Source organism: Artemia sp. Qi Xiang Cuo, chromosome 1 (genome assembly GCF_049724085.1).
Source record: "Artemia sp. Qi Xiang Cuo chromosome 1, ASM4972408v1, whole genome shotgun sequence".
In the NCBI taxonomy this organism is placed as follows: domain Eukaryota; kingdom Metazoa; phylum Arthropoda; class Branchiopoda; order Anostraca; family Artemiidae; genus Artemia; species Artemia sp. Qi Xiang Cuo.
Genome location: NC_142794.1, coordinates 70,656,099 through 70,681,313, shown reverse-complemented (window position 1 = coordinate 70,681,313; position 25,215 = coordinate 70,656,099). Strand labels below are relative to the sequence as shown.

The window sequence follows — 25,215 nt, the reverse complement described above, 5'->3', positions numbered from 1 at the left end:
TCCCCTCCCTGACATCCTCTTTTCCCCAAAAGCACAATATCGAAATCTTGAGATAGCCATTTTGTTCACAATAGTCAAAAGAGTATGTAAAACTGTCATCAGAATGGACCCCCCCCCCCAGGATCCCAGGGGTAAGGATTTTAAGCTATTCCCTAGGGCATATAAGATTTTTATGGAACGAATGGTTGCATAAACTTCAAATCGGATTGGGCTCATTTAGTTGGAAGTTGGAATTTCTAGCGCCCTTTATAGGAGTAAAAAGTGAATGGAGGGCAACTACCCCCCCCCCCCCCTCACGGACTATTTTCCTGAAATGCATCCGACAGAAATTTTGAGGTAGCCACTTATTCAAGAGCAGTCAAAAGCTCATAGGCAGCGCAACAGCGCTACCTAAGCAAAGAATGATGTGGGCACAATGTTTTTTTTACTTTCTTTTTTTTTATTATTTTTAGACCGGGGCACTTCGTATCGAAGGAGTTTTCTTAGAAACCTCAAAAGAGACTCATTCGATTGGACATAGAAAGTTCTATTGCTCTTTTAATAGTCGAAAGGGATTTGAGGACAATCGGCCCCCCTCCCAGGCCCATCATTTCCCCAAACACAATCCAATAATAATTTTGAGATAGTCATTTTGTTCAGCGTAGATGAAAGGTCCGGGAATTATGTCTTTAAGGATGGCAATCCCCCCTCAGCCCTCAGTAAAAGGGTTGTAAGTTATGCCCCGGGGACATAGATGGTTTTAAGGAAAGGCTGGTCGTATACAATTCAGAGTGGGCTCATTGCATTGGGAATCAGAAGTTCTAGTGCCCTTTTTAAGAGGCAAAGTGATCAGAGGGCAGCTATCCCTCGCCGTCGTATTTTCCCCAAATGCATCCGAAATAAATTTTGAGATAGGCATTTGTTAAAAAAAAGTCCAAAGATCATATAACAAGGCCTCTGGGATTGACATAATCCCCCAGCGTCTGAGGACAAGGGTTGTAAGTTATGCCTCGGGGGTATATAAGGTTTTTACGGAAAGGATGGTTGTGTGAGGCATAGAAGAGGCTCATTTGGTTGGAAATTCATAGTTCTAGCTCCCTTTTAAGAGTCAGAAGTGATGAAAGGCAACTAGCCATCCCCCCTCCCTGACATCCTCTTTTCCCCAAACGCATCCGATCGAAATTTTGAGATTGTCATTTTGTTCACAATAATCACAAGAGTATATAACAATGTCGTCAGGGCGGACACCCCCCCCCCTCCTCAGAGGGCAAGGATTGTGAGTTATTCCCCGGGTCATATAAGGTTTTTATTGAACGAGTGGTTGTATGAACTTCATATCGGACGGGGCTGATTTTATTGGAAGTTGGAATTTCTAGTGCCCTTTTTAAGAGTCAAAAGAGAATGGAGGTCAACTGCCCCTCCTCCTCCCCCCCCCCCAAGCTTACCATTCCCAATCACACGTCCAATCAAAATTTTAAGAGAGTTATTTTGGTCATCATTGCTGAAAGGTTCAGTAATTTCGTATTTTCAGATGTCAGCCTCCCCACAGTCCTCAGGGCAAGGATTGTAAGTTGGGCAGCTCGTTCATTGCTTGCGTATAGTATATTTTATTGAGAAAGGTATGCACATTTGAACTTTCCTTTCCAAAAAGACGAAGGAAGTTCATCTGTGCCTATGAGAGAATGTCGAGGGGAGCGTTGAACTAAATCAAAGCACGTTATATGTATACGCATTGTCAAAAGGGTGTAACTCAGGAATGTCTAAGTCTATTGATTTGGAAATTTCAGAAAATGATAAGAGAGATGACCAAAAAGGCAATATTTGCATGCTACCACTAAAAATCTCAAGTAAGAATTCAGTCTGCCGGACAGTTTTGTGTACCTATAGAGATACGTAAGGGTGCTAAACAAGGGTCAGTAATCAGCCCTGTGATATTAAACAATGTAGTGCGTTCTGCGACAAAATCGATAAAAGATTTTTTGATAGATGATGGAATTGATGGTAGTCATCTATCTTACGCAGATGATCTACTTTTGATAAGTGATAATTTAGAATCTTTACAGAAAGCTATAAATGCCGTGTCGTCTGCACTTGGTGATCTTGGGCTAACAATAGAGCCGTCTAAGACTGAATTCGTCGTTTTGAATGACGAAACATTGCCAAATCGTGCTGTTGATGTTTGCGGGAAGACAGTTCTCCAAAAGGATAAGTTTGAGTATCTTGGAGTCCGGTATGGGAATTCTATCAAAACTACTAAAAATTTAGTTATTGCAGCACTTAATGAAAAAGTGCGGAAAACTTACGGTATGCTAGCACGAACTATAGGTCAATTTTACAAAATTACGCTCGGTCGTCTCTGTAACGCCATGTTCGCGCCACATGTCCTTTTTTTAATCCCTTTATGGAATTGCTTTAGTAAAACCGAACGTAACCAAATTCGTTCAATTTTGTTTCGGTTTTGCAAATATTTATTGGGAATTTCCATATGGTTCAGAAACTCTTATGTTTCGCAGAGGTATTATATTTTTGAGATAAGTTAGGAAATGGATGAGTTGTATACCCGTTTCAAAAGTTGAAATAGAACAATACACGACTTTCCATTGGCTAGTCTTGTGCATTAAAATCGTGATTTTTATTTTGTTTCTTTTCATTTTTCCATAGTTATCGCATTTTAATTTTGTTTTGTAGCGTTGTGTTATTTTTTCCTTATTTTTTTTCTTTCGTTTTTATAACTCCTTCGAGCATTTACGTGTATTTGTATGAAGGGTTGAAATAAAATTATTATTTATTATTATTATTATTACTGTCAAAAGAGCATATCTCAAGAATTGGTTTGATTATTAAGCTGGAATCTTAAAGAGGGAATATCATCTAACCAAAAGGCGATATGTCCACACTACTACTAATACTACTATCAATGCTACATTTACTACTACTACTACTACTTCAACTACTACTTGTATTGCAACTACTCGTAAGGCTAAGAGCATTGAGAGTAAAATTTCAAGAGGTATATGAAAATTCAGGTTATCAAAATGACATATCAGCAATTTCATAGCAATGCCTAATTGCATTAAGATACAACTTCCAGGACTTGATGAGAGGGATGTTCTACTGACCAAAAGGAAATAAAGGAAATATGTTAATATTATTACTGCTAGTAGCACTACCGCTGGTCGATACTATTACTAGTAATACCAATACTACTACCGTGACTGCTACTACAACTATACCTAAGGGTATGAGGGTAAAAATTTCAAGGAATTTTGAGGTGGAAGGTGAACTTAATCATCACACGCCGTCTGTAAGCAGGTTGCCAAAAGGGTGTAACATCAATTTCTGAGGAACAGATTGTTGTGTGAAATTGAAACTAACAGGACTTGTTGTGAGGGATTTTGAACTAACCAAAAGAAAATATTTGCATCCTAATGCTACTGCTTTTACTCATACTACTGCTAGTTCTACTATCATTACTACTTTTACTGCTACTACTGTTGCTACTAAAACTATGCTCAAGCTATGGGTATTAAGGGGAAGCTTTTAAGAAATACTTTGGCGGATGTTGAAGTAAATCAAAACAAACTATGAGCATGTGTATTTTCAAAAAGGTGACAAAGAAATATCTCATGAACAGCTTATATTAAGTTATACCTTTAAGGGTACGTTGTGGCTGATGTTAAACTACCCAGAAGGAACTATGTGTATACTATTAATACTACCCCTACATACAGTTACAGTAACTAATGACGTTAAGGGTATTAAGGTGAAACTTTTGGGGAACGTTAAAGGGGGGTGGGTTCAATTAAACGAAAAAACCATTTGCATGTAGGTTTTCAAAAGGGTATATAAGCAATTTCATAGGCAGCCCCGCTCTATAGAAATATCATTGAAGCTTTTAAAGGAGCTAATTCGTTTCAAATTAACAGTTCTAGTGCCCTTTTTAGAAGTAACAAGAGATTGGAGGGAAAGCAGCCCTTCTCCCAGGCCCATTCATTTTCCAAATACATCCAGTCAAATTTCTGAGAACCTCATCCAGTCAAACCTCAGAAATATATCGAGAACGACTCGGGCGATTAGGTTGAAATTTTCAGAGCAGCAACTATTGCAACTTCTTCTCTAATAATTTAAATAAGTTAAAAGAGTTAAGCTTTATTTTTTCAGGCCAACTTGTGGAGGTGTAAACTTCAGCTAAACAATATTATTTGTATCAAGAATAAAGATTGTTGAAAAAGTTTCTCCAACATACACATAGCAAGCAAACTATAGATTCTTATAGAAAAAAACCCAAAAGGATATACAACATTATTTTTTCCATGAAAAAGACTATGTCAGTAAAAAATAATAAAAACCAAGATTTGTATTGTTATTATTGCTAGTTTAAAAAGGGAAATGATCTGAAGAGATTAACCATATTTTGACTGAAATGTGAGGACCCTGCACGGGACCCAAAAGAGAACTCCAGCTACCAAAATATGAGAGCCCTAATTAGCAATATTTTGATAAAGCATATCTTGTAATATACAGTTGTTGGAGGTCATGAATTATTTTCACAACCTATTAGATTAACTATTCATTTACATTAATTTCCCATAGGTGTTTCGCAAGACTTCAATAGATCTTTTAATGGAGGTAGAAGATATGATCTAAAACAAACAAACCTAATGAAAGGAATATACTGACAGTATCCTTAGGCTAATAAGATTAAAACTTGATAAACTTAATACAAGATACGACCTCCCACTATAGCATGGATGTCTGAATACCTTTCAGATTAAACACAAGAAGTGGCTGTCGGGAATCCCGTTTCCTTTGTAGAGCTCATCAGCCTTACTGTATTTCGAGTAAACAAATAAATAAAATTTAACAACAATAATTTTTACAGAAAAGGAAGAAACTAGAAAATATGTTTTGAACCTTACAATTGTTGTTAACGAACAAACGGTTGGATAAGAAAGAATTTGTTTGGCTAACAAAATAAAACATGCATGATTCAGATATCATAGTTTCAATCTGAAAACTATAACTATCTTAAGGACTAAATAAGATACAGAAAAACAAACTGGATCCGACCAATCAAGAAACAATACCCAGGGGTATTTCCTGTTTCATTTGTAATGTTATCTGCACGCTTGAAAATTCTCCGTTGACTAATTGTTTGGTTTAACTCAGCTAAAGATATTGGGTAACCAATGAAGCTATTACTGAAGGGGACTCTTATCCGAACAGTTGGATAAGAAAGAATTCGTTTGGCTAATACAATAAAACATACATGATTCTGATATCATAGTTTTCTAATTTCCGGTATTTCTGCATTAGAAAAAAGGATAAGAAATCCGTTAAAAAAAAAAATCTGAAACCTGTAACTATGTTAAGGACTAAATAAGATACAGAAAAACAGACTGGACGGACTAATTCAAGAATTTTCTGATAAGGACGATACTGGACGGCCAGTCAACGGGCGACCGATAAGGACGACCAATCAAGTATCTTTTTCGTCCTATAAGGTGGGCTGCATAGTTTAATCTATAAAAAAGCGTATTATAACTGATTTTGAATTGCCGAGACTAAAAAGAATGCCATTGTTACTTGAAAGGCAAAAGGTTAACTGATAAATTATGCTTGCTCTTTTTTTCTTCGTCTGGATATATCCTGGATATATGGCTAGGATATATCCAGACGCAGAGGTGGATTAAGGTGCAGATTGGGCAGCTTAGGACCCTCAGTAGCTCTAATGATATACCCCCTCTCCCGAACAGGCTAGTCCTAGTTACACTTGGACTATATAACCTTAGAAATTGAACCTAAAACATCAAAGCAAAAAATCATAAAGAGACGAAACAATTATTTCATAACAAAATTACAGTCAAACGCTTATAACAAAAATAAATAAGGGTTAATGTTACACTTTTGGTCCATCATTTTGTACAGTTGAATAAACTCCACTATCCATCGAATTTGAAATTTTCTTTTTAGTTGTTCCTGTATCGTAAATATTGTTAACAAAAAATCCATAGTCAGTTGGAGGTTTAATTGGATAGGATTTACGAGTTTTCAAAGTATCAAAAGAACAACTACTGGCGTGGCCCGTGCCATCTGACCCTAAACTACCGTCGTCACTATTTTCACTAAGACGACGTAAGTTACGTGGCGTTGAGCTTGCAGAAAAATGCCAATCCGTATCGGAATGAATAGAACTTTGATCAGCAGGTGTTCTTTTGTTCGAATCGTAATCTCCCGAACTTTCAACCGTTGAGGCCAAACTTAGTTGAGAAGACACAGATTTGAGTGTGTTTACCTACAAAAAAAGAATAAATAAGATAAAGGGGACATAAATACGCTACGCGGGAGATACAGGACATATATACACTAAAAACTGTATGCATTCTAGGGAATGCAGAGTGGTATAAGACTTACCATTATTTGGTAGACATAAAAAACTATTTCAAAGCGCAATCATGGTGCAGCCACCCTCCTCATAATTTCTGAGGCATAAATACCTTAAACATTGCTTTTGCTCGGAAAGCTTTACAGATTTACATGATTTCAAGAATATGGGTAACTTATAAGAGTGGTAACTGGCACTAGTAGAAAAAAAACACCCGTGCCGTCAAGCATTTCGTGTTTCGTGGCTTTCAGTGAAACTAAAAAAGGCTAAATTATGGTAATTAGTCAAACTAACAAAATTACTGTAGTAGTAAGAGTCTTATCTCTGTTTCTGAGAAAAACACAACTAAAAAGCTTGAAAGATGCCAAGAAGCGTCAAATATTAGATGGCGTTGGTGGTTTTCTGCTTGGCACCAGCGTCAATTTCCACTCATACAAGCTGTCCATAATCTTTGAACTAAGTGTCAAGAAATATATCACCGATCAGTGAAATTCAAAGTGCGACTGCCAGTCAAATGTTTCTCTGGTCTTCCAATTTTTTTCTGCCTCCCTATTTAGCAATGTTTACTCACTGAATAGTTTGCGTTGTATATTCTTTTTGTTGTTGTTCTGCATTTGTCTATATACATATTTTTTTTTTCTGTTTTGACCGAATTTGTATGCTTTTATTTGAATGCATCGTTTTCTGAGACATAAGATTTATCGATTGACTAATTATCGACTGAACTAATTACTTAACCGTTAAAAAATCCGATGATTAAAAAAGGAAAAAAGAATTAAAAAAAAGAGATTAAAAAGAAGCGAAATAATTCCTTAGACTCTGCTCAATCAAACATAGATTTAAGGTTGTTATAAGAGTTTTATACAAATATTTTTCCAAGTGGGAAGGAGAGGGTCAAAAAAGAAAAGTCAGTACATTTTAAGGCACTATTTTCCCTATTAGTGGACAAGAAAGTATTTGTAATTTGACTTAGAATCGTTTTAGTTGAATTGTGTTTCCTTGATAGTGACATGTTCAATTTTTCAATTGACCAAATCAAGCACCACCTCAATTGCGAGCGTTTGTTGAAACGATATCTTCAGTGACCACATTTTGTGATCTCAGGGCAATTTAAGATTATTTCCTGGTCATGACCAGATTTGATATCTCCCCTATCCCCTGAAGGTAAAATGACAGTATCAGATGCGAATAAAGTTCAATCAAAGAAACCTACTTCACTTTTAAACTAATTTTCTTAGTGGTTTTTTACTCCTTTTATTGACCCTTTGGACTCCAGATAAGGCGACACACAATAAAAGGTAGTCAAAAAGCAAGTTCGTCACTCGCGAAAAGTGGACAACAAAAGGATCGTCAAACAGTCATCTTTGACCATTGGATATGTTTGGATTTATCAATCAGATGGATTATCCATCTGCTGGATGGGTGCATCTTCAGCTTGAAGCAAAAGATACCACAGGCATCTGTGGTATTATAGTATCCACAAAGTCGCCAATTTTTTTGAAGCACACCCAGAATGTGGATGGCGGACGGTGGTGATTTTGTATGAACTCTATAGCTAATATCTATATATTTATATTCACTTTTTTTTATGCACAGAGTTATCTTTGTCTATTTTTTTCTAATATGCGCTTATTCAGTTGCTTGATTCTGTTGATGGTTACATTTAGTGGTATAGAATGGAAGAAATTTTTCAAAAAACTCCATGCAAGAGTTTTTTGGTTTTAACAAGGATCCAACGGCAAAATTAGTGCTTCTATCTTCCTCAGTAATACTCGAAAGGTCACCTGTTCTTAAAACCCAAGCCTACTGTTTTTTAAAACCTACTAAGGGTCTAAAGCAGTGGTTTTACCCTTTTTGGACCATGTCCCACCTAGGCATTTATAAAATCCTGATCCCCCCTCATGAAACTTAAACTTTGCTATTCAAGATTTTACGTGATTTCGCCTGAAGGAAGCTGAAAAGGCCATTAACTTGATATCTTTTTTCGGACCGTCCTCTACGCATATATTATACTAACAAAAATATTGTCTTAATACAGCACCTTTTGTACAACGTATGCGTCATTGCTATACTATCATTTATCTTTTCCTCTTTATATGCACATGAATTTGACGTACTTCACATGAAAAATGTATTTTTTTTTCAGAATTAAGGCTCTAAAGTATAGTGAGCGTGAGGGTGCACGTCCTGTCCATGATCAACCAAAATATTGCAATGCCCCACTGGTAATGCCTGCGCCCCACTATTTCTAAGGTGCTTTTGCCTGCATCCGTATATTCGAAGCTTTACCCGTATATTCGTATTTTCGAAACTTTACCCGTAGCTAAGTAATTTAATTCGCTACTTTGTATTTAAGGAAAACTTTCAAGTAGATATCCGTAAGTACCTCGGGGTGCAGAACAGCGGGGTGCAGAACCTAGGGGTGCGTGCTATGATTAGTCAAATTTAGAATAAAATCTTCCCCAGCTATTTGAAAGTGCTTAATTAAACCTAGTTTATTTAAACTAATGTTTTCATAGCCTATTTTAAAATCTTTTTTATTATTTTTTAGGGTGAAATTATTTAATACCAAAACGCTAGGGTAAAAAATAGTCTATATCATTGTATATCAGTTTGAAGATTCTTCTCTAAATTTTTCCTACAAACTTGCGTCATTAAAACTTTACTAATTTTGTTTCATTTATTTTCCATTTTTCACAATGCCATAGACAGAGCAGAACAGATAGTAATTAACCAAGGATAAGTCAGGGGAATAACATTGGTGGGGGGCTTTCTCTGCCTAATTTATCTGTTTTCTTATGAACTTTTGATAGGAAACTGGCAGATGTCTGAACTTATATATAAAGTTTTATTCGGGCTTGGCTTTTACACACAGGTACATTAATTTTGGTACGGCTTTAAGTAATAGATGAGAATTGCCTACTAACTAATATACAACTTTCACCAAAACATAACTTCGTACATAAGTTCGCCTGGCTCAGTTTGATACTTATTCACATTGGTTAAAATACCGAATTTCTGGGGCTTTCTCTCTGCGCTCGAAAAAACAAACCTACACTATTTATCGAATTAACCTAGAAAAATATAGCAGCGATTTCTGAAGATAGGTAAGCTATATGACTTTATACAGAATCAATAACAAATCCAACTTACTAGATTTATATAGTAAATGTTTTCTTTGAGTGGGATGTTGAACTTAATCAAAACATAACTATGCTGATCGCTGTTGTCAAAAAGACATGTTTATAATATTTTAGGAACGCCTAACAGTATTTAGCTGAAACTTTCAGTAAATGTTAAGGGGAATATTGAACTAAATCAAAAGATACTATGCGCATGCAGGTTGTTAAAATTGTGCGTGCTATATGTCAGAAACAGTTAAGGGTATTAAATTCAAAGTTTCAGTGAATATCCTGAGGGGGGGGGGTTGCTGAACTTATTCAAAGACACTATGCATATCCCGGTTGTGAAAATAGGGGAGCGGCTCTATATAGTTCTAAAGCCGGTTTTGTCATTAACGCTTCAGTGAAAACAAAACATCATATTCTTTTATATTTTAACTTTGAAATATCGAAATATATTGAAGTAAAAAATAATAAAATTGAATTGCCGAGGTTTTATATGATTATATAACACCATTCAGTTCATTTTCTTTAGTTCTTTACAGTAATCTTGATTATTATACTGCTTTATTTTTTCCATTGTTGTTTTGAAAATGAAAGCACACTGATTAAATACATGTATGAAGAGTGTCTGGAAGTGAGTGCTGGTTAATTGAGAGGACGTCTGAGAGGAACGGGTTTGCTACCAACTATTTGTGTAAGTTTGTTCGTGTAGGGGTTAAACAAAGGGAATTATTTTTGAGAAGATGGCTTTTTAAGGTTTTTAACAGTAAGCTTCTTAGGAGTTTTTCGGTTCAAACCCCGTACCTCCGCCCTGGACACAGCTTTGATTATGCCGCTTTTTAATTGACAGCAGCTGAGTCTATTTAAATATTATACCTCAATAGATTTAGGAACGTCATTTATGGGGGAGAGGGTTGACCCCCCCCCACCCCCCAAAAAAAAAAACAGTGGATAAAAAAATTGAGTTGGTACAATAGTAGAGCGAAACGCCACAATTTTGGCTCAAATTTTGTCTTCATTAGGCAATCATGCTGATGAAAATATATCACATAAAATCAATGGAAGATAATCAGCCTCTGTCAGTGGAAATAAATTAAGTAATTTCAATAGCAATATCACCCATGCAGTCAGTAATATAACCCAGTCAGTAAATCCATTGTTCCCCCCCCCCACCCATATTTTGGCTAGCTACGCCTTTGAATTCAGTAGCTATTATTTTATATCATATAAGAGAAATAAATATATACGCCAATAGTAACAATAGTATAATAATAATGATGAATACAACGAATATGAACATTATAATAGTATAGTGAATATAAATAAAATAGTATGAACATTCATGCAGTAGAAAACAAATACAATAATAATAATATACGATGTGACAACAATAACATACAGTTTAACACCTTTTCCCAGTAGTATGTATTTCCTCGTTATTTTTATGATACTTTTGAAGAGACAGAGAGAAGAGAAAGTCGACTTTCTTTTGTTAACTTACCCTAGAGAGATTTTTGGCTTTCTCCGTTTTTTTGGCAGATCCATCATTCTCTGAAAAAGCATCTTCCATTTTCTCTAGAAATCTCCGGAGCTTTATTTTAATTGAGCTTTTTGTATTCCTATTCTCCAGCATTTTGGCACGAACTTGGAGGGCGATTTCCATGCCCTTCGAAAAAAGAAAAAAAAAGGTTAATTCCCATCGGTCCCAGAAGGGAAAAAGATAATGCATAATTTACTTTTTAAAATTACATGAACTTTCAGACTCAAGTTTGAAATTAACACATAATGAAAATTAACGCACAAAGGAACAATTCGTAAATAAAAATTTGAAAACTACAATTTATTAAGAGGAACTTTAGTGTCAGATCAAGATTGGATCAGAGGAGGGGGTGAACTTGAAGTGGTGATTTTGAAATTTTCAAACTTTTAGAATAGAAAAATTTTCTTATCAAAAAACAGTATGGAAACCAAGTTTTTTATGTAGCAAGTTAGGACTTCTCTCGTTTTTGGTCTGGTATGTCAGTCTATAGCTTAGACATAGTTATTTTTTTGTATCTTGATTCTTGCAAGTAAACAGTCTGTTTCACTACGCTGAAACATTAATAAAAAATAAAAATGAGCGTAAGACGGATGGTAAAAAAGGTAAAAAGTTGGTAAGGGTGGACAAAATTAAGTGAGGGATATTTTATAGACGAAGAAAGGCTCGTATTTTAGATTGAGAAGTTACCACTGAAAATATAAAGGGATAAAAGATACCTCGTACCTGACCTTTCTTAGCCTGAATTGCGGGATAAGTTATGGAAGGAGGTAGAGGGGTTAGAAATTACTTAATGTGGTAAAAAAAATTATTATGTCTTTATACCTTATACCCCAGTATACCCAACAGAAATTAAATGAGTGATATTAATAGACTGAGAGTGTCTTAGATATTAGACTGCAAATTTTCACTTAATAAAAATAGATTGGCACACGAAAATCCCTGTAAATATTGTCTTCTGCTTAGATTATTTAAATTAATCGTTAATATAGGGGGAGAAAACACTACACAAAGCATTATAAAATCTGGTTCTATCTCCCTAATTCTTAAATGGTTGGCAGGCCCAGTCCTTTCAAAATTTAACTGAGGCATATTTTTTGGTTGGAGAGAGGCTTAGATTTTAGATCGAGAACCTTTCACTTAGAAAAAAAATGAATTGAATTGCAGATGATATCCCACGGAATTACTTTTCGAAATTGAACTCGTGGGTTTATTCCTGGGGAAGAGAGAATTACTTAAAGTTGCACCGAAATTAGGGATTATTTCCCTCCCGTGTGATTTTGTTTCTCGGAAACGGCGCTGTGGTGACTATCTATACAGGTAATTAAAAAAAGGGGACAACCATGATTCACCTCAAAATTGAGGAGAATACGGTCCCTTCCCCTAACGATACGCTTTTCCATTTATTGATGTACGAAGTTCTTAATAACTTTGAAAAATTGGTGATGTAGTGTAAAGATGAGTATATCATACAACTGGTGCCTTTAGAACACTGCCCTTTACTTCCCATAAGCACATTAGGGGATGTTGCCAAGTATTAAAGTTTATCATTTTTTAATACTGAGTTATTATGCATGCATCCAAAAAGTGAATGTAATAAAGAATATTTACCAGTTTTCTTTCATTGTACATTGTTCCAGACATGATATTAAGAATCTTCTAATCTAAGGGTTCACTTGAAGTCTTCCAATCTAAGATTTCTTTGAAAATAAGACGACAAAAAGTTACCCTAGACTTAAGAATTAAATGCCTACAGTCCGACTTCCACCGTCACGTTCTTCATCCCTACCGAAACAACTTGGAAGCAAAAGATCATAGTAGACTAACTGAAAGGGTGCCTTAGTAGCAATGGAAGCCAAAAATAAGCTAAAAACATATGACACCAAAAAATTTCAGAAAGTATATTTTCCCTCTAAAAATGTCTTCGAAAATCAACAGGTGGTTGATGCTTCAACTTTTACTGACGAAAAGTTTTGTCAAATTTAATTAAATAGTTTTTCTTATTTATTTTCACGGTCAAGCATGGCAACCCAACGGAAAATACGACACTGCCCTAAAAACCGCCTATTTTTGAAATAGCCAAAAATATATAATATGAAAAATTGCCGTTTTCAGACATAAATACACTTAAGATGAGTCAAGGGGTCGAAATTATTTCTAGTTTAATGTCTTTGGTATTTAAGGAATTAACTTGAAAATGTCTCTCACCTTGGAAATTCCGGACTCACTTATAGTTCCATTTTCAGATACAAGATGACTCTGTCTAAGATATGCTTCTTCTTTTTCAAACTCTTCGATTCGTTGCAACAGTTCATGTACAGAACTTGTGGATTTAGTGTCATCGTATAATGAAGTATTGGATTTTACTGAACCAATTGGCTCATACTCCTAAGAAAAACAGTATATATATACATATATATTAAACGGACCACACTACTGCACAAATTTTAACACTTCTTTTTTCATCTTCAGGTATAAAATTTTCAGATACTATCAAAAATTAAAATAATGTTTTTATCATCGTCAAAAATAAAACATAAAATTAAATAATTAGAAATACCATACGTTAATAGCAATAGTACTTAAATTAATTAATAACAAAAATTTAATCGTTGAAAATAAAAATTAAATTTGATGATTTTGTAAAATATATTCTGTTTCTTCAGCAGAAGAAAAATCCACAGAAAAGTTCCATGTATTAATCAATTATTTTCAAAATAGGTTTTTCTTCTTTTTTTTTTTAGAAGTCAAAATAGCCAGAAATACATATAAAGGAATAATATCTGTAAGGACTGGACGTAGTTTCAAGAAAACGAAGAAACAAACAAAAAGCAGTGGCGTCAATCCATGATAATTTAAACAGGGTCAAAATGTACTTTCAAAATCTAGGGGAAGAGGCAAATTTGTCTTTTTTTATTTTTTTCAGCGAAAATACCACCAAGATGATGCTTTTTAATGAAAAACCCAAAAGAAAATAATATTTTTATCATAGTCAAAATATAAAACTTAAAATTAAATAATTGAAAATATCATTCATTAATAGCAACAGTACTTAAATTAATTAATAACAAAAATAAACCATTGAAAATAAAGATTAAATACTATAATTTTGTAAAATATATTTTGTTTCTTCAGCAGAAGAAAAATCCACTGTAAAGTTCCATGTATTGATAGGTTATTTTAAAATATATTTTGTTTAGAAGTCAAAATAGTCAGTAAATCAAACAGTTCGTGGTAACGAACTGTAAGTAAGGAGCGATCCGGCTCAATAGTAACCGAAACTCTAAAAAACGGAATTTTGATACCAATAGATACATCAGAAGAATCAAAGTTTTATGCTGATTTCAAACATATACGTTTCATCAAGTTTAGTCTTACCCATTAAAAGTTATGCGCCTGAGAAAATTTGACTTATTTTTGAAAAAAGGAGAAAATACCCCTAGACACTAATGTAAACTTGCTAAAAACAACACCATCAGATTCAGTGTGTTAGAAAGCCCTACAATAGAGGTTTAAAGCTTCAATATGAAAAATGTGGAATTTAATAGTTTTGGCCAGAGAAAGGATCACGAATGCGTGTTTTTTTGTTTTTTTTCCAGCGGTCATTATGTCCACAGAACGGTCCCATGCTATCGTGACAAGGTTTATTTAAGAAAAAATTTAATGTTCTAATGGCCCTTTTAAGTGACCAAAAAATTGAAGGGAAACTAGACCCCCTACCACATTCATTTTTTCCCAAAGTCACCCAATAAAAATTTTGAGATAGCCATTTTGTTCAACATAGTCGAACATATTATTAATATGTCTTTGACGATGACTGAATTACCCACAGTTCCTGAGGGAAGAGCAGCAATTTATAAATTTTGCCCATTGTTTACATATATTATTGGTTATTGGAAAGTCTTCAGGCGGTTTCAGAAGGAATTTTTTTTCTAGTGAGGGGTCGGGGTCTGATTATGCGTTACGGGGGAGGGTCTTTCCATGGAGGATATTTCCTTGGAGGAAGGGACATTTCTATGAAGGGGGCGCCAGGTTTCCCAGCATTATTTAAAAAACAATCAGAAATTAAATAAAAAAGACAAGTTTTTTCAACTGAAAATAAGGAGCAACATTAAAAAACGAACAGAAATTATTACGTATATGAGAGGTTTGCCCCCTAGTCAATAACTCGCTCTTTACGCTAAAGTTTTTTAGTGCTTTCAAAAGAGCTATCTATTCTAATTAACCGGCCTTTGTGATTCAGGGGTTTGTGATTCGAACAAAATTCGAACTTTAGCGTAAAGAGCGAGGTATTGACTAGGGAGCGAACTTCCTAATATATGTAATAAAAACATACGAATATAGAAATTTGTTACGTAAGTTAATTCGTGAGTTACGTCTGAACAAAATTTCGAGAAAGCCAATTAGCAAAAAAAGGAAAATTAATATGCGAATTTTGTTTTAATTATTCATGTACGATGAGCCAAAATCAAAGCTGCATTAATTAAAAAACGTTCAGAAATTAACTAAAAAATAGGTTTTTTTAACTGAAAGTAAGGAGCAACATTAAAACTTAAAACGAACAGAAATTATTCCGTATATGAAAGGGGCTGTCCCCTCCTCAACGCCTCGCTCTTTACGCTAAAGTTTTTTATTGTTTTAAAAAATAAAGCTATGAGAAAGTCAAACTTTAGCGTAAAAAGCGAGGCGTTGAGGAGAGGACAGCCCCTTTCATATACGGAATACTTTCTGTTCATTTTAAGTTTTAATGTCGCTCCTTACTTTCAGTTAAAAAAAAACTTGTTTTTTTCAGTTAATACCGATAAAGGAATAATATCTGTAAAGAATGGAAGTAATTTCAAGAAAACAAAGACACAAACAAAAAGCAGTGGTGTCAATCCGTGATAATTTGAACAGGGGCAAAATGTACTTTCAAAATCTAGGGGGAGAGGCAAATTTGTCTTTTTTCATTTTTTTCAGCAAAAATACCACCAAGATGATGTTTTTTAATGAAAAACACAAAAGAAAATTTTAAAAATCTAGAGGTCCAAACAAATATAGGGGGAGGAGCCCCATCTCCCTCCAACATGACATGACTGCAAAGAACACACACGCATATGCGAAATGATCTTAGCTATACAAGAATCATCCTTAATGGCGATAAACAATGTTAACTAAAATTTTCTATAATTCAAATAACTGTTCCGCATTCTTCAAGCATTTTTATTTTCTTTTTCTTTTTTTTCACATTGTTTTTCAAAAAGAGAACAATTTTTAACATTTTACATGTGTGAATAGCTTTTATTTGTTGTAGCTTCAAAAAGTCTTAAAAATCTTAGAAAGTCCCACAGACAGGCCTATCCGGCGAATCGGCTTTAATCCGGATTATTGGAGATTTATTCGTAGGTTGGATTCGCATGAAATGCACCTTGTTTTTGCGACGTAAAGCACCTTGTTGTAATAGAAACTGCTTAGAAATGTAATAGAAATAAGGGATAGAAATTAACATTTATTACAGATTTCTTATCATCCACTTCAAAAGCCTGTTTTAACTCCTATTTATTCATCAATTTAAAAATTCTGATAACAAAGCTTACAAATTAGGCATGTTCTGCGTGCTACCTGGGTAAACAATTTTGTTTTGTCACGTTTTTGTTTTTGTATTTTTATGAGCAAAAATAACTACAGCTATATTAATCAAGTCAGTTTTCTCTATTTAAAAATTGCCAAAGTGAATAAAGGAAGAAAAAATGAATGCAGATACTAGTAGAATGAATGACGGAATTTACAATCGGAAAGAAGTCCATATAAACAGTTTTACCGAGTACTCTTGCATTTGTTTGTAGAAAACTTGGGCAAATCAATTTTTAATTCAGTGTATTTAAGTAATTCGCTAATAAATTAATATAGAGTAATTAAAATTTAGTTAGAGTAAACCGACTACAGTAAATGGGAGAGCAGCCAAAGAGTTTAGACAAATGTAAACAATCTGAGCTTTATTAACTCCTCCAAAAAACTAATTTGCGATATAAATTGGAAAACAGATCAATCGATTCAAACTGCTAAAGCATGAGTATTGCAACATAATACTGGCCATTAGAAGCTGAAGGCAATATTTCTTTAGGGGGCTCAATTAAATTTCAAGTCTATTTGCTTTCCTTTTTTTGTAAGCCTTACTGACCTCCTTTTATGTGGACCTTTCAGAGGCCATCTGACTAGTCAAAAATTTACATTTTTTTGGAGGTTCTAGCGTCAAAGCCCTCAAATGTCTCTTTATTTTGTCCATTCCCAAGAACAATAATAAGAAAAAACTGTTTTTGTCAATGAAACCTAATTACTTTCTTATTTAGGTTTCAAAATGGATACTTCAAGACTGAAATTTTCTCAAGTACCATTTCATTATTCAACAGATAAACAAACGCATGTTTCTTTAATATTTATAGATTATTATTTAATTCAATATTTCTTTAGGAGCACGGTAATTCTTAGAAAACGACGACTATTTATGGCTTACCATTAGTTCATCCAAACTGGCACTTCTTCTGTGTAAAGATTTTGGGGGAAGACTAGGTGGACCCGTACCACCTTTTCTGGGTGGCAGTTTTGGCGGTGAGTCATATATAGTCTCTTTTCGTTTTTCTGCCGGATGTTGCACCTTACTCTGCCTATTTAATTCTTGATTTAACCTTTGCATATCAATCCCCTTCTGGGGTCTTGGAGGGGCATCATATTTTGCTTCTTCTGGGCTTTCAAACATTTGGCGAAGACTTTTCAATGGAAGAGCTGGACTTTCATCAACCATCCGTTCTAAAATAGGGACTGGGGATGAATGAACTCTCGCTAAAGCCATTTTATTCCTAACTGAACTGTTGTTTTCAGTTTTGGCGTTATTTTTTAGCACCTCAAGATCTTCGTTCTTCAAGTTTCTTATTGAGACGATATATTTTTCACTTCGACTCCTCCCACAATTGGGGGATGAGAAAATCTGCCTTTGACGTTTAGAAACAGTGCCATGATTCTCTACAAAATCTGACCCTAAATTTCCTTCCCGCATTGCTGTTCCCAGGTTCCCATCTTCCCGTGACAAATAGTTATGTTGCATTTCAAATTCTCCCCATTCGAATTTCGATTGAGAAGAGGCAAAATTATCTCTTTGTCCAGTAATAGGGCTAGAGTTTTCCCCTTTCGAATGACCAGATTCACGTGTTATGTCCTTTGGTTTGGCAAACCAATTGGGATCCCCCGCCAGATCCCATCTCTCATGTTTTGAAGTTGTTGAAACGTCAGATAAGTCTCCCGGATCTGTTTTAGTAATTGGCTTCTTACCATTCCCTATAATAAAATAGAAATTATAGGGGATTTAAAGTCTAGCCACAAAACTATAGGAAACTGATAAGAGAGGAAGCTCAAGTTCACGAGGACAAAAAAATTAAAGCAATTGAGTAGCGTTGAGTCGATGAAAAAGGAACTGTTGTTGTCAAAAGGACACAATAGGTATTTAAGTACGGTTTTAGATCAATCCTACGTTTTAAGATCATATCCCTAGCTGATTTAAATATATATAAAATAGCAAAAATAGCCTATTTTCAAAAAATAGATTAGATCTTAAAAATACATTATAACTAAAGATATATCAAGTTATATCTAAAAAACATAATTTTCCTTCTGTGACCGTTTGCAGGTCATGAAAAAAAAAAAACACAGAAGGGCCACATTCTGAAAATATTTTGTTTCACATGCATATATAATAGAATTTTTGCGAGGATCTATATTCCCAGACCACATAAGGCGTCTAAAAATCAAGCCAAATAGCCTATAAGTGCTATTTCTGATGGATCTACGAGTAATGCTGTGGGTCGTCTATTTAGAATGAGTATGGCAACATTGAGTCTTTCGCCAGTTGAACAAGAAGCTATATGTACAAATTCAGCGTTTTCTAGTCTCTTCTAGTGTTTTCAACAGTTCTTACTCTTTTCAAATGAGCATATGCACCTCTCATATATTTTGAATAACATTTAAATAGCTCTGATTTTAAACGAAAATTTAGATATTTTTAGTGGATACGTGTTAGGTTCCGGTAAAAATGAAAAGAAAACGTTAGAAAGAGGAAGTGAAACGAAAAAGAAAGTACATTAGAATTTTGAGAAAAATATAATTCCAAGCAGATGGGAATTCGTAAGAGTGGAAACTGGCATAAGCATTGAAAAAAACACTAACACTATCTAGTTGTCTAGCTTTTTGGATTTGGCAGCTCCTTTCTAATGCTTAGTTTTAGCTCTGGATTTCTTTTTGAAAGTCGGCTTGAGACCTAACTCAACTACTCTGCAAGAAGGGAAAAGTCTCACGTCTGCAACTGTACTGTAGACCCAAATCAATCGAAGCTTCTAAATAGTTAAACGAACTTGTCGTCATTTTTATATTAAAGTATTTGCCTATTGCATGTAGTTTATAATATCGCTAATTTGAAAAATACATTTTCCAAGAAAATCCTTCCAAAGAAAAATAAGAAGCAATATTAAAAACCTAAAACGAGTATAAATAAAGTCAAATAACATGTCAAGCAGGTATAACTATGAAAAACTAAATATAACCTAAAGGGAACAGATATAGAAATGAATAATTACATGTATTTGAATTAAGTTTTAAAGTAAGGGCCTATTTTACGTATGTTAAAATATCTTTAATTTGGAAAATCCCTACTAAGAGAAAAGTAAATAGTGATATTAAAACCTAAGAAGACCATAAATAAATTCAAATAACATGTCAAACTTAAAACAACATAAATTGCTGTGGATGAATAAATGACACAAAGAAAAAACATCAATAAGAGTGAATGCACTGCTCCTTTAAAGTCTCTAAAGACAAGAATGTTATTTGTACTTAACTGACAACAAAATATATTTCGAACAGTTTTTCTCTTGTAATTGTAACCTAAAAAAAATATGGAAACTGCTCAAACTTCTGGGAATCCTTTTTATTATATATCATTATATTTTTAATAATAGCTGTGCTTTCATTTGTGGAACATACAGTATACTTTCAATACTACCCTCTTAACCTTAAATACATTTGTTTTTCCATTAATAAACTGAATAGGTTTCAATAAACTGAATAGATTGCTTCAAAAAATACCAGTTTTCGTTTCAAAACACTTTTATACACTTTTGAATTCAATAGAATCAAAATGACAAAATATTAAAAAAATGTATGTTTTTAGAATAGCAAAATTAAATTGTTAGTCTCAAATGAAATTATTTTATGAAATATTTTTCCCCTGTAACCTTGGTTAACATTGTCATTTCTTTCCTCTTTTTGTTGATAATTTGATAAATAAAAGACATATACTTCAAAATACATACTATTTACAGCAAGGCGCAAATGGAAACTTGGACCTAAGAAATGGGGTAGTACTCCAACTTTATTTATGGTAATTTCAACTTGGTAATTTCTATCTGTGGTATTTAAGCTTACTTTATAAAAATGAATGGGTACACGGTGAAAAGAAGAGTAACACATGGCAACATGCAAGGGACACTAGGGGTCTGGGGATTAAGTATAGTGGAAGTTAAAGCTTTTCCGCTAAACTTCCTGCTTTAAATTTTAACAAGTAGTATTCCCACTTTATTTGTGATATTTCAGCTTGTTATATATCTATTTTTACTTTTCTTAGAAAAACGTCTTTTAATCTATTACAACGGTTAATTAAGAAACAAATACAATTTGATTACAAAATATTTTAAAAGAGGTTTTTCTAAGAAAAGTAAAAACAGATATATAACAAGCTGAAATATCACATATAAAGTGGGAATACTACTTGTTAAAATTTAAACCAGGAAGTTTAGCGGAAAAGCTTTAACTTCCACTATACTTAATCCCCAGACTCCTAGTGTGCCGTGCATGTTGCCATGTGTTACGATTGTTACAAGGAGAATTTTCCGTGAGGAGCGAAGTTTCTGGTGGTGAGCTTTCTAAAGATAACTTTATACGGGGGGAGGAGTTGCCAGAATCCCTATGAGAAATTCTTTTCGTTTGTCTTACTGTTTCTTTGGCGACTCAATTTTACAGGTGAAGGTGGTTCAGGGGGATCGCCGGGGGAAGTTTCAGCGGGTTCGGAATTGCCTGGGAGATTTTTCAGTGAGGGGGTGGATTTTCGGCGGTAAAAATCCTCCACGGGGGAATGTTCCGCGGGAGAAATTTTGGAATTTTTCGCGGGAGAAACTCTCAATTGGAGGAGGGGGATATTTCTCCCCCCTCTCTCCCGGCTATTTCCGGGAAAATTTTCCACGGAGGAGGGGATTTCCAGCACAATATGAAAAATAATTAGAAACTAAATAAAAATAAGTATTTTTCCCAATGAGAATAGATTAAGGAGAGTTTTTAGGCAGAATTGCCCTATGGACATTTTTCGGGGGTAATTTTCAGCAAGGATAGAATTGCCTAATAAGATTACACACAGGAGGAACTTCCCATGGAGGAATTTTTCGAGGATAAGGTGGATTTTCCGGAATACTTGGGCAACAAATTTTATCGTGCTACATTTTAAACTATATATAAAATTTTAAACTATATTTCAAATGTAGTCCAAGGGAAAAAGGCCGCCCAGATTATTTTAGGGATACCTCTAAGTCATAAATCGCAGATAATTCTTTCACTTACACACAAGAAAAATTCCTCTTATAAAAAAAATCCTTCATTTTTATGAGCAGGAGTTTAAACATAATTTAGAGCAAACAATTAAATTCTAGTTAGTCGTTTATTCTGTATTTTTTCACTGATGAAGTTTTCCAGATGTGAAGACGAAATATTTTGGCAGTTTTAGTCCTTTTTTATTCGCTGTCTCAAGTAAACGTTCTACTTATTGCTTTTATATTTCTCTATTTTTGCTTTGTTAGGTGATAATTGTATTCATTCTGTTTTTTTTTTTATAGATGGCCATTCACATCTTCTCAGTGATTAATAATTACGCAAAGTATCTCTGGAAGAACAGATGAGTTGTTTGTATGGCAGCTTCCTATTCTTTTTATTTACCTTTCCATGACGTAGAGCTTTTTCCCAGTCTAGAAGGAAAGGGTTTCTAGAAAATTAGATAAATCCTTCTAATTTTATTGTTCCTCTCATTACTCAAAGACCCAACATTTTATTGTTTTAGAGGATGGAGGTGATTTCCCGAATTTTCAAGAAATCTGGAAATTCCTATTCTCAATATATACATTAAAAGATTTAAAAATTAAAATATTCGAATAGTATTTTTCCGCACTTTAAATTAAGATCATCTGACCACACTTTTAACAAAAATCGAGTAAGTAGGCAAGCTAATTTAATCGCTAAGCAGAGAATTCCTGACCAATATAATTGGTGAATGGTCGTTCATTTATTCTGGCTTGTTTTTTTTTGTTTTCTTTAGTCTGTGTATTCTGTATTCTTTATTTGTTTGCTTTATCTTATTCTTTATACTTTATTGTGTATTCTTTATTTGTTTGCTTTATCCTGGGCTCTCTTTAAGTTCCCTTCAAAATGTTTGTTATTTTCCCTTTTTTGAGTGCTGAAGACGGCTCGGCGAAGGTCCTTGCCGAAATATCCGCTTTTGTCCTTCTCGCTTCTTTTCCGTCTACTGGCTGATATTACCCTCATTTGTTCGGCTATTTAATTATATTATTTATTTTTTCAAGTTTGTCATACTTCACATTCCGAGGGGGGGGGATTCATATACCCACCAACCTCCCCGCAAAATAGAAAAACCAAAACGGGACAACTTGTCATTGCTTATCGGGATTTAAGTGAAGTCGAAATATTTGGGTTTTTTAGTCTATTTTGTTAATTGCCTCAAGTAAAAGTTCTACCTATTGCTTGCATAATTTCTATATTTTACTTTGTTAGGTGTTAATTGCCTTTTGTTTCATTTTTTTATCGACGGCCATTCACAACTTCTCCGTGACTTGTAAGTTCACAAAGTTTCTCTGTAAAAATAAATGAGTAATTTCTATGGCAGCTCTCTATTATTTTTTATTTATTTTTCAATGATGTAGAGCTTTTTTCCAGTCTAGAAGGAAAGGCTTTCTAGGAAATTAGATAATTCCTTCTGATTTTATTGCTCTTCACATTTCTCAAGGACATAACATTTTCATTTTATTTTTTAGGAGGGTAGAGACTGCATGTTTTTATGCAGTTTTCAGCTATATTTATATTAATCTTTCTAACAAAAAAGATTGACAATAATTCTAACAATATGCATTTTAAAGTTTATGTCTCCGTACAAGTTTTCCGCTTATCCTTTTCCTGCTGTCCAGCGGCTTCCAAAAAAACGACAAAAAAAAAAAAATATATCTTTTGCTCGGTGAATGGACAGATTTAAAACCAATGAGTCTAATGATAAAGTACCGTGTCTTTTCATTGCAAGCTGCTGATGTAGGTTTGTCCCCAAATTGCTCGTTTCATGGGAACATAAGCCTTAAGTTACAAATTTTGTTGCGAGTTTTGAACGTCTTTTTAATTAAAAATCAAAGTAATATCAGTCAGTTATAATTAGAAAAATATTATAATTTTTTACTTACCATTTTTCCTTATGTCCAGAGTGCCAGGTTTTTTAATTCCAGACTTTTTCAAAGTTGCAAATCCAGTATTCATATTAAAAAGATCGTTTCCAATTTGTAATTCATCCCCACCAGGCAATACTCGACTTAAACTTTTCACTGACTTGCAGGTGCTTCCTGTCGAATCACATCCTTCAAAGGCAGCCTCAGAAGTTTGACATTTCTTTGGTGCTTCTTTTACTCGCTGTGCTACTTTTGAAGTTGCAGCTTCGGTAGTGCTGGCTGTCGAATCACATCTTTCAAAGGCAGCTTTAGAAGTTTGGAATTTCCTAGGCACCTCTTTCATTCGCTGCGTTACTTTTGAATCACTTCTTTCTGGTTTCGATTTGAAACTTTTGACGACAGTCATTGATGGTGTTTCGAAAGGTCTTCGTGGTCTATCTAAACTGTCTGGTTCAAACCAAATTTTTTTCTGGAACTGTTTGCCTCCTATTGATTCGGACTCACTGTCACTAGATAGCTTTGGCACCTTAGACTCCGCATCAGAGAGGATGACGTCCACTTCTTTCGTACTACCTCTCATAATCGTCATAGTTGTATAAGTCGATTTTTCAACCATTAGAGGCTTTACTGGTGCGGCTTGTGTCTGCATAAGACAAGTCACTCCTTCCGTTTTCTCACATACTCTTTCAGCAGGTTTCATGTGTTCTGGCTGAGTCTCAGATATTTTGAGCATGTCATAAAGGGGTTGTTTTTTCATATCAACAAATGTCGTTCGAGTTGAAGGTCGAGAACCATTTTGCTGCTCCATCTCAGCTTTCTTACCCTCTTCATTTTCATCTTTCTTTTTGAAAAGTGACCCGTATATTGACTCTATTGATGGATTTGTATATAATGATCTTGACATTGATATATCATTTTTATCATTTTCATGCCTTTCTTCGTCTTTAGAAAGAGATTTTTTCACTTTATCAAGAGTGGATGTAATGTTTTTCTTTATGCTTCCGTATGCTGTGTCTTTTTCTTTAACGAGTTTTTTCTTACGAGGAATATATATTGGTTGGTTGCTTTCATCTGTGTTCGATTTATTTTGGCTTGAATCAGAAGCGTCTCCATTAGCACCACTGTCTGTGGAACCCTGAAAACAAATATAAAACAGTTTTTAGCAAATCTGTAAATAAACATATTTAGCAAGTGTGATCCCACTGGTACCTTGTACACATACAGTCAGTGTAGATTCAAGAAGAGATACTGTCTATACATGCTCGAAAATAAAAATCAGCTTCACACATACTAACTTGGGAATGATTTTGCCTGAACTAAAATTTTGTCGAAGCCTGATCTCTTCTATGAGCTACTATAAAGTTCGTTGAATCTGTCTTTATGTAAGAATGCTTAGAGCTACTTTACCGGAATTCATATGACTGCTTTTTTTTCTTTTTTTCTTTTTTTTGCCAGAGCTACCCTTAAAAGCTTACTGATGTAGCAGAGTGGCACATTACCACAGAATGCTGAGCTTTGCCTCCCATGAACCTTATTGCCCTTTGTACTTGTTCACAAAGGTGAGACCCAAAAGTCGTTTATTGATTCATAAATAGCAGGAGAATAGCCCAAAAACTTTTAAAGTAGTAACAAAGCCAACAAGTGCGACATCAAACCATTCACTAGGTTAAAAGTGAC

The 25,215-nt window shown here is 34.3% G+C and overlaps 1 protein-coding gene across 2 annotated transcripts in view; it reads right to left on the bottom strand.

Annotated features, from left to right (window-relative positions):
• Positions 1-5,801: 5,801 nt before the first annotated feature.
• Positions 5,802-25,215, bottom strand: part of sha (shavenoid) — a 150,417-nt gene continuing 131,003 nt past the window's right edge. The window contains exons 11-15 of one of the 2 annotated variants that reach the window (XM_089096051.1): positions 23,557-24,673; positions 17,520-18,337; positions 13,235-13,414; positions 10,991-11,155; positions 5,802-6,274 (exon numbers count right to left, since the gene is read on the bottom strand). In XM_089096051.1, the coding sequence (XP_088952177.1) occupies positions 5,879-6,274; positions 10,991-11,155; positions 13,235-13,414; positions 17,520-18,337; positions 23,557-24,673 (2,676 nt within the window). In that variant the 3' untranslated portion in view covers positions 5,802-5,878. The remainder of the gene's footprint in view (positions 6,275-10,990; positions 11,156-13,234; positions 13,415-17,519; positions 18,338-23,556; positions 24,674-25,215) is intronic. The other variant, XM_089096056.1, reaches the window with a different exon arrangement.